At 33.9% G+C, this 10,166-nt stretch overlaps 1 protein-coding gene across 1 annotated transcript; it reads left to right on the top strand.

Moving 5' to 3' along the window:
* Positions 1–672: 672 nt before the first annotated feature.
* On the top strand, positions 673–9,875 carry LOC127864459 (uncharacterized). The gene is made up of 6 exons (XM_052404083.1): positions 673–912; positions 1,187–1,315; positions 2,440–2,518; positions 2,994–3,045; positions 6,612–6,734; positions 7,439–9,875. Exons 1-5 carry the CDS (start codon positions 708–710, stop codon positions 6,726–6,728), a joined length of 582 nt encoding a protein of 193 aa, XP_052260043.1. The 5' UTR covers positions 673–707; the 3' UTR covers positions 6,729–6,734; positions 7,439–9,875.
* The last annotated feature ends 291 nt before the right edge of the window (positions 9,876–10,166 follow it).

Genomic DNA, 10,166 nt, shown 5'->3' on the forward strand with positions numbered 1-10,166 from the left:
ACTTAGTTTATTCAGGGACGTATAAAAACACGTGTACGTCCCTGGTTCATTTAACCTTTTCATTTGAAAACGACAAAAGCGGTTGATATGAATGCGACGTCATTGCACATATTCGATGAACGCTAAACATAAACATCCGGAAAGTTTACTTTCAAAGTTCTGCCATGATTAGTTTAAGCTGTTATTAAAAGTTTTAAAAGTTGAAAACATCTTATGTGCCTGTTGTAAGAGAATCGCCGTGTTCAATGCCTTTTTATAAGTTAATTTCCATGCCCCTCTGCCATTTTAGATTAAACGCTACATGTTTTGTTGCTAGCACTTTAGGATTCTGAATTTCATTGTTACATAAATGATATACCTCACTTGAAAAAAATCATTCGATAATTTCCAATTTCGTTCTTTGCTGCTAAACCAATATTGCTACTCTTTAGAAAAGCATGCTATTCTGAATGTCCATCTATGTAAGTCATCAATATTTCTTCCCTTTAGAGAAGCAGCACTTTCATCTATGATCAGTATTGATAGCTGTCACTGACCACCAAGGGGAATTAATTTTGGTTGTTTACCAATAGTGGCTCAAAGATGATTTCTTCATGTATACATCTATGTTAATTCTATTTGATAAATCGCTATGTTCATTGAATGTTACTCACTGATATAACTATCTTACAGAGAAGCAGCCACTCCCACCCAACTCAAGGTATTACATGTACTTCAAGCTTTCACAGTCGGACAAGGAGCTGACCTTCACCATACCCGACGTGAAAACACCGGTAATGGCCGACGATACGACCGAGTATGATATCTACCAAAACCTCACAGATGACAGGCTGTTCTCCATCAATATCAGCCACACGTTTGACCATCGAGTAATGAACTTCACAGTAAAAGGAAAGGAGCTGGAAAAACCAAGTAGGACTTCATTTTTTTCCAATATTGCAAGGTTGTGGTTTTTCCTTCTTTTATCTGAATTAGCTGTTCATGTCACTTTTTTCACAAAGAGTACCCAAAAACCTTTTCTTAATAATTTCATGTTTTTTCATGTTAAGCAAAACAAGTCACCGTTTATCTAGGGATGAAAACAATAGTAATAGTTAAAACTTTCAGACTGTTCAGAAAAAGTTGTAATCTTGAAAAAAGATACATTATATTTTGTTTCACGTATTTCCCTGTAATTCCATTTCAGAGTCTGTGCCAGTGGACAATGCGGCAGGATTCAAATTGTGGTATATTGCTCTGATTGTGGGTATCCCGGTAGTGTTAATCGTTGTGGTATTTATCATCCTGTACTGGAATAGAGGTGGTACCTGCCGATGTAAGTATACTAGGGGTTATTCCTTTACCACATATAATCGAACTTTGACAACTTTGTAGTTCCTATGAATATCAATTTAAGTTACAGACCTCCTTACTAGATACGAGCTTTAAAGGCTTAATTTTCAACCACCAGATACTGATGAGCAGCAAACAGCATACAATCTCAACAGCCTGTGCGTTGTATGCTGGTTGCATTTAGCCATTTTCACTTTGCTTCTGAGGTGTACATGTAAACATAAGCGTATATCCTCCTGTTGTTCCTTGTTATAATATTGGAGGGTCAGTAATTTCCCAAAGAATACTTTCCTTAATGCAAGTTAATTGTCGTTTAGACATTTCTTTTGAAAGTTTTCTATCAGTCTTGTTTGATCAAAGTTCGCCAATTTTGATTGATTTATGTTGTTTTTTCCTCTTAGTAGCCAAGAAAACTATCAAGCATTGAATTATTGGTAGGTGATCGCCAGAAAAAAACAGTTGTAAATTGTTTCTAAACATTGCTTAAAAATACAAATTAAAACATGGCTCGGTTTATTTCAGTTGTTAATGTTTGCTAAAATATATGTGTTAATGAATGTGTTTGTTAACATATCAACAAATATTGACATAAATATTTTGCAACCTTTCTTAGCTGGATGATATAAAATATAAAAATGTACATTGCCCTTGGGCCAATGGAAGTGCAATCATTCAGTTAATTCCTGTATAGGGACAGACTTTAAGGATAACAGCGGCGCTGCTTGAAAGCGTCAAAATGAAAGTAAACCAGTTTTGTGACATTAAGTTTCAATTTGCTAATCAACGGACTGTCTGAGTCTTAACAATAGCAGTTGTAATCAAGGATTTAAAGCATGGTCTTTTCATTTCGATTAAATCTGTGTACAAATATATGTTTAATATTAAAAGAATTTCACACGTTTTGCATTGAGGGGCATCAGAGTTGAAGCAAACATGTTCAAGGCACAGCATTTTTCTATTTCACTGAATATGTTTCTCAAAGCTTTAGACATGAGCTGTATGTGGCAGTATTTGGAAAAATATAGGAATAGGAAAAAGCAGCGTACCAAACAATTCAAAATGGATTCCTATACGCATTCACAAAGCTGTTAGTTCCTCTTATTTTAGTGGGCAAGAAGGAGAGAAAGGCAGGCAACAACTCCGAACAGAAACTGCAAGAGAATAATTTCCAGGATGCGGGTAGAGTGTAAGTACAATAAAGTGTAACTTTCTTTATCATATTTGGGGGTAAATGTTCTATCTGACCGAGGTGAAAGTAGAGTGTAACTTTTATTTTTGACTTGAGTGATAGAAGAGTATAATTGCAAGCAAGAGTAGAGTTCGATATTTATGTCTTGCCTGTGTAAGCGTAGAATGTGAACTTAATGTCTGGCCTGAGTGAGAGTAGAGTGTGACCGTTATGTCTGCTCTGAGTTAGAGTATAGTGTGACTGTTTGTCAACTCTGATTGAGAGTAGAGTGTGACCTTTATATCTTACCTCAGAAAGACAAAAATGTATCATATATGTCTTTGCTGTGCAAGAGTAGAAAATAACCTTGATATTTCAGGTCAACAATAGTATAAAGAATTCTTTTGTCTGCCCTAAGCATGAGTAGAGTGTACCTTTAATGTCTGAAATTCTTTATTGAAAATAACACTTAATGTTTCTCCTGCCATTCCAGTGATGATTTCAATGATGATTCCAGAGAAATGGAGACCGGTATGAACGCAGAGGTAAGACGGAATAAGATATAAGATGAAATTGCATGACATATAAAATATATCAAAGCATGTGAATTTACATCGGGATGATATAAGTTGAAATAATTATAGCATAGTGTGGGATATGAAATAAGTTTGGATTAAATTAAATTACCATTTTATAACATAAGCACATAGTAAGTTCACTTATTGATATTACATGAGAGTTGAAATGAGTTAAGATTAAATAACGAAATATCTACAAAAGATAACATTATATAAAATATAACAATTGTTAAAGTAAACAAATCGTGTGGTTTTTAAGAAAGAATCGAAAGAGGAAATTTTATTTTGCAAACAATGAACATCTTCAATTATGTTGGTTTCCCTTCTTAATTATGGATGAACATCAATATTCAACTGACACTAACAAATGTCATTAATATTAGTCTGGCTGAATTACCTTAAAATAAAATGAGATTAAATATTGAATAGATTTGCTTAAATAAAAGACATGCACAACAACATATTTGAATGACTTATTGAAAAATGAATAGACAATCACAGCAAGTAGACAGAAACTGAAAAACAAATTACAACACAACATTAATACACATTGTAAATTCACAAATTCTAGAGAAAAAGTTTCTTTAGAAAATAGTGTTGCTTGCAATCGCTGGTAAAGAATATGATGAACTATTTATTTTTTTATTTTTTATTTTTTGTGTGTTCTTAGTCTTAGTCTGCACCGAAGGTCAGCTATAAAGATTGTTTTCATGGGTGTGCTGCACTTGATTTATTTTTTAATGGAAGTATCAATTGTTGCATTATTTTGGCAAAATTTGGTTTAATGCATTTTCCTATAGTGTCGTCCCAGATTAGCCTGTGCAATTAGGTTTTACTTTTATGGATATTTTTCTTATGCCCTCTTCGAAGAAGAAGGGGTATATTGTTTTGCGGGCTGTTTGACGGTAGACGTTCGGTAGACTGTCGGTATACTGTCGGTAGACCAGTCAGAATGTCCGAAGATCAGTAAGTTTGCAATCAATAACTCGTCAACGAATTGACCATTTTGTTTGATACGTCACATGTGCATTGACCTTGGACAGTAGATGACCCCTATTAATATTGGGGTCACAAGATAAAAGGTCAAGGTCACTATCACACTAAGTGCGAAAATCGTTTCCGATCAATAACTCGTCAATGAATTTACCGATTGGCTTAATAATACGTCACATGTGCTTTGGCCTTGGACAGTAGATGACCCCTATTGAAATTGTGTTGGCAAGGTCAAATGTCAAGGTCGCCATCACACTAAGTGTGAAAATCGTTTCCGATCAATAACTCGTCAATGAATTTACCGATTGGCTTAATAATACTTCACATGTGCTTTGGCCTTGGACAGTAGATGACCCCTATTGATATTGTGTTGGCAAGGTCAAATGTCAAGGTCGCTATCACACTAAGTGTGAAAATCATTTCCGATCTTCAACGAGAAGACCGATTGGCTTGATACTTCACATGAGCATTGGGCTTGGACAGTATATGACATATACGGAAATTGAGGTCACTACGTCAAAGGTCAAGGTCACTATCACACTAAGTGGTTTCCGATCAATAACTTGCCAACGAATTGACCGATTGGCTTGATGTGCATTGGCCATGGACAGTAGATGACCCCTGTTGAAATTGGGGCCTTTAGGTCAAAGATCATCTTCATTGGCACTAGTGGGAAAAGCGTTTCTGATCAATTACTCGTCAACAAATAGACCGATTGGCTTGATACTTCCAATGCGCATTGGCCTTGCGCAGCAGATAACCCCTATCAAAATTGGGGTCACTAGGTCAAATGTCTAGATTATTGTCACAATTAGTGTGAACATTGTTTCCAATCAATAACTCATCAACGAATCGGCCGATTGGCTTGATAATTCACATGCGCATTGACCTTGGATGGAGATGACCCCTATTGAAATTGGGGTAACTAGTTCCAAGCCATGTTTGGAGGGGCATATGTCTCCGACCGCGGAACACTTGTTTAAATGAAGTCTCTTCTTAGCTAAAATCCAGTCTAGGGGAAAATTGTTGTCCCTGATTATCCTTTACTGGCAAAATCGGAACGACACTTTAGGCACATGCATAAGGCCCAGTTTTACCAGAACAATGCTCAAATATTGCTTAAGTTCTCATGAAACGCACTTGTATTGTTTACAATAAATGAAAAAGTTGGTTTTGTAAATTTCTATTCATTTTGTTTTTGTTTGTTTACTATGTGAAAAGGTGCTAACAAGAATGCACTGCAAAGCTCTGTGCACTCTTAATGCTCCTTGAGTTTGATTGTAGCACATGATAGAAGGCATCTCACATTAATATTCATATGACTGTTACTGCCATTTCGTGTTTAAAGAAAAATCATATACAAAATCCTCAAATATTGGAACAATTAAGGGTTACTAAATTATTTTCCAAATTTGTTTAGACCGATCCTTAGTACCAAAAGATCGATAGTTTTTCATGCTATGAAATATTTGTTAGCAACTTTACTGATTTTTACAAATTTGCAATTTTTGCCGCTTATTTTATTGTTAAAGTCCCATAGACACTCAATGTCCACGAGTATTTCGTAAATTATTTTGTAAAATAAAGATATCTTATAAAACAGCAGTGTTCCTTAAAGCACCAGCCAAAATGTCAACGCTAGATATTGAACGGTAACATAGAGTTAACAAAAAAAATATCGTTTTTATTTTTTGTAAGACCAAATGTTCCATTTGAATTACCCGCGACGATATTCAAACATTTACAGGCGAAACCAGATTAGCTTCGGGAAGCGTTTGAAGCACGACGTATTTCTCATGAGCTATTATGCTGGTTTTGTTGGTTTTGTCGGTTGATCGGGCTTCACAGAATATTAATCATCTCAGTTTGTAATTGAATCTTAAATGCATTTAATTTTGATGTATTTTGCGTTCTATTCTACTTAAATCTTATTTAATAACTCCTCGATTGAGTGATCTTTATACAAAAGATTGATATTGTCTTAAGTGATAGCTTAAAATCTGGCTGTCTAGCGCAGTTGGTTCATGGGATGGCCTGTTAATCAGAGGATTGCAAAAGCTATTTTTTGTGTGAGGAGATTTGTCATGTTATTGCCCTTATGGCCATTCATCCTAAATAGGCAGTTCTCAGTTACTGGTATGTGCACAAAAGGCTGGTAAACCGGCTTACACATGCACAGTTTGAATAGTTATGATAGTACTGATCTGAATGTTAGTGAACTCTGCAGACAATCTAAACAAACACAAACATTCAAATTATTGAGAGTCTTATTACGGACTTGTAACAAAAGTTACATTACATGTTCCATACATCATTAAAAAGGTGGTTAATATCCACTGTATTCTCTTTACTTATCAGTGTTTATTGTAACATATCATTCGTATCAATTAAGAACATGTTACGGGCCCATCTAAATTAATTAGATAGTCAGAAACAAACCGGTTTCAAATAAAACCTTGCTTACCTAACAGTATTGTGCATATTTTGATTGATGAAAACAGACTATATGTACAACTATTATTGTATTTTATTTGCAATAGGCGCGTCCTTTGAGTGATGGCATAGAGAATGCAGAGATTGGTAAAGGCAGTGATGACGTCCTGGAGGACGGGTCGGATGATACATGTTCAAGGAAGTCATTATGTAGGATACTGTGATCTAGTGTACGTGTAATAACTTATTATTTGAAATCTCTCGACCTGTCTTGAAATGTCACTTTAAGGGTATTCAGTGTCCCAAATATGATAGGAATAATTGATGGTTTGACTGTATTTTGTTTGTTTTTATTTTCAGTCTTCAAAAAGGTGGTATTTAATGTTGTGAACATCGTAAAAAATGCTGAATCGAGTGCGCTTGATAAAGAACGTTCATGTGCAATTGCTTGTTTGTTGTGGTTCGTTAATGGCAGAGTTGATCTGATATCAATTTGCTATACGACATCTTGAAAGTGCTTTTTAGGTTTTATTTCCCTTTTCAACTGTACAGTTATGTTTTATCTTGATGTGGAAACTGCAATATAAAATGCATTTGTTTTTAACTTATTTTTACTGTTTGTTTGTGACAGAGGATTTGGAAACATCATATCAAGCATTACTAGAGAAAAAACATAGAAAACACAGTTTCAAATTTACAGCACCTTTCTTTAAAGTACAACAAATGATTATTATAACAATGTTTATACAAATAACAATACAATTTAACACTATGAGATTTCGAATGTGTGAATATCATATATTCATGTTTCATTTTTATGTGTTCGTACTAGCGTATCTGACAGCTTATTGTCTGTGTGTGTCTTTTTATATTATATATTGGAAAGAAACTAAAGCTTCTCATTTACATTTTACTGGGTTTACAATTATTTCAGTACATCAGTTAGATCACCGCCGACGAAGAAAAACCGAGAGAGCGGCATCCCATAGAAAAAATCCACCTTGACGTCACCCGGCGAATGCAATGGCGTGAGGAGGAAAGTACGGAATTCGGTGGCGAACTTCCTTAAAAAAGCCTCTGCCTGGGCGTACAAATATAACGAAACCACCGCTTGTGGTGTCCAGGTTTAAAAAATAACTAAAGCGATTGCGGCAAAAATAACTTACACATAAAGTGATGTTTTATGGAAATAATCCTTATGCAAAAATTACGTACGCAAACAAGGTGATGAATCGACAATATGTTGTTAGAGTAATCTAAACACATCAGACATTTTCAATCGCGACGTGAAAGCTGGTCCATGTTAAAGATTGTCTGGAAAAAAAACTTCTTGGACTTAAACAAACTTACTGAAGTAATATGAAGTGAGCATTAATTTCATAAATATATTACATACCGTACCTGCACAATAATATATTATCGGAATATTCATTTGGCGGATCCAATCGGCGCATGAAATTCAATGATGTTTCGCATTGCGCCGTCTATAAAACCAATATCTACGACACAGACAATATAGGATTCTACGAATTTGCGCATATTGCGTTTTATAAAATCTAATAGAGTGTAACTTTAATTCAAAATGGAATGACTATATGTTATAACATATGGAAGTGTTGTGATGCATGTTATTATAATATACATGTTATTCGTTTGTTTTTTTTCGTGAATTTTAGATGTCGTTCCCAACAAATTTCTTCAAGGAAAACTTTCTCTATTTTAAATGTGTGTTGAGTATTCAAAGGACCGCAATATAAGAAAGTATCAACGGTCCATTATGTGTACAATTATCAATATTATCAAAATTACGTTCGAGTGATGGCATTTCACATGAACTATATTTTTAACCACAGAAATATAATCTCATATACATATTCGTGACTATTTTCAAAAACAATTCAGATACAAACTTTCATAAACAATTATTGACAAAAAACACCAAAAATTATTATCCTTGGAAAAATCTAACTCTAGAAATCGACTGATCTTCAGCAATGTATAACGGTAAAATGATTATAATTTTTCGGACATTTATTTGATTTGATTTCGGGATTCGATCGATCAATTGACTTAATCCAAAATTGCCAAAGTACAGTTTTTAAAGTAGAAATCAACACATGTTCTTGTTCACGAAAACGTCGTTTTTTTAAACTCAGGTTTTTATGTCGTTGAATTTAAATGATGTAAACGAATTACATTATACAAAAATCTAGCTTTATTCAAATGATACAGGGGTATTTGTGTGTTTAATAGCAAATTTTGTTAAAAAGAGTCATTTTGTTATTTTTTTTTGTCATGTTTAATAAATATAAACGAACGTCATATTGCAATTTTTATTTGTAGACATATATTAATAAAACATGCCGGTATGTATGTGAGTAAGTTAATTGATGATTTGTTTACAAATATCTACGCACGTTTGGTATCCATCCTTTTGCATTTGAAATTGGCCTTAAGAGGTAAATTTTTGACAATAGTATTGTAATATTAGTTAAGGATATTGTAACATAATTGTTAAAACATAACATGCACTAAAGGGATACTCGTACAATCATTATATTCATAAAGCAATCAATTGACAATATTGAACAAGTTTGATCAGTCGGTACGAATGTATAATATGACATCAATTTTGTATTTTCTTAAACCAAAGTTAATATTCTGGCTTGTGACACACGTGGTAGAGCTGTTGGTTAAAGTTATCTTTCAATGCATGAATGATTCCCCAATTGTATGTTTGCTTGCTTATTACGTTGTCCAAGACTTACATTTAGATGAATATTTTTTTATAAAACATAGTTGTTTGTATTTCAGCTGTGTGTGACTGTTTCTCTGTTTTATTTGTTTTGATAAACCTTTCAACATTTTGTTTATTTCGCTTATATGTCAAGTTTCTAATTTGTTGTTGCTGATATTGCTTTAAAGCAAAATATATTATGTTGTATGTTATAAAGTGTATTCGTGCATTGTGTATCTTTCTTAACATAATAGATGTCATGCCATTGCTAAAAACAGAAGATATATTGTAGTGTTAATAGTTAACTCTTAGAGGAATGTGATGTTTCAAATATGTTATTTTATAAATCAACCCGTTCACAAATAGATGTTTTGTAAACTTATTCGAAGGGTTGATAAAAGGTTTACATGGCAAGGTCTTAATTTATTTTTACCAGTTAGCCAGCTACACATTTTAGTTTTAACCTGCACGTTTGTGTCTCACTTGTCATGATTTACAATATCCTCCTTTTGAATGAGTTGGTTTAAGCTAATAAACCTGCTTTTACAAACACAGCCATTCCTTGTTTGCTGAAAACATTACCCTTCGGAAAGTACAACGACACGAAAACTGCTAATAAATTGTTAAACCTAAAGCGTTTTATATTTATTACAGTTCGATTCAACAAGAGACTTTAAGTACGTTTGCATAATACCCTCCACATGAATGGTCAGTTATCTATAATTATCTGCATTTCTCAATACGTATGTATGGTCATTTTAAATTAATAGCTCCAGACGTCTCTGACAACTAAATAGAATAAGCAAATTATGTTATCAGACAACTCGCATCATATTGCGGTAAACGCGAAATGGTTAAGTGTTAGGCGCTGCTTACTGTTGTAATAACAAACGTTCCGATAATTGACCATTCGCCATCTTAATTC

Source organism: Dreissena polymorpha, chromosome 1 (genome assembly GCF_020536995.1).
Source record: "Dreissena polymorpha isolate Duluth1 chromosome 1, UMN_Dpol_1.0, whole genome shotgun sequence".
Taxonomy (NCBI): domain Eukaryota; kingdom Metazoa; phylum Mollusca; class Bivalvia; order Myida; family Dreissenidae; genus Dreissena; species Dreissena polymorpha.

Excerpts from the sequence above, each read along its gene's own strand:
- LOC127864459 (XM_052404083.1), top strand. The coding sequence starts at position 708 with ATGTACTTCAAGCTTTCACAGTCGGACAAGGAGCTGACCTTCACCATA. Across the intron at positions 1,316-2,439 it reads TAGAGGTGGTACCTGCCGAT|TGGGCAAGAAGGAGAGAAAG; the intron begins GTAAGTATACTA and ends CTCTTATTTTAG. Across the intron at positions 3,046-6,611 it reads AGACCGGTATGAACGCAGAG|GCGCGTCCTTTGAGTGATGG; the intron begins GTAAGACGGAAT and ends TATTTGCAATAG.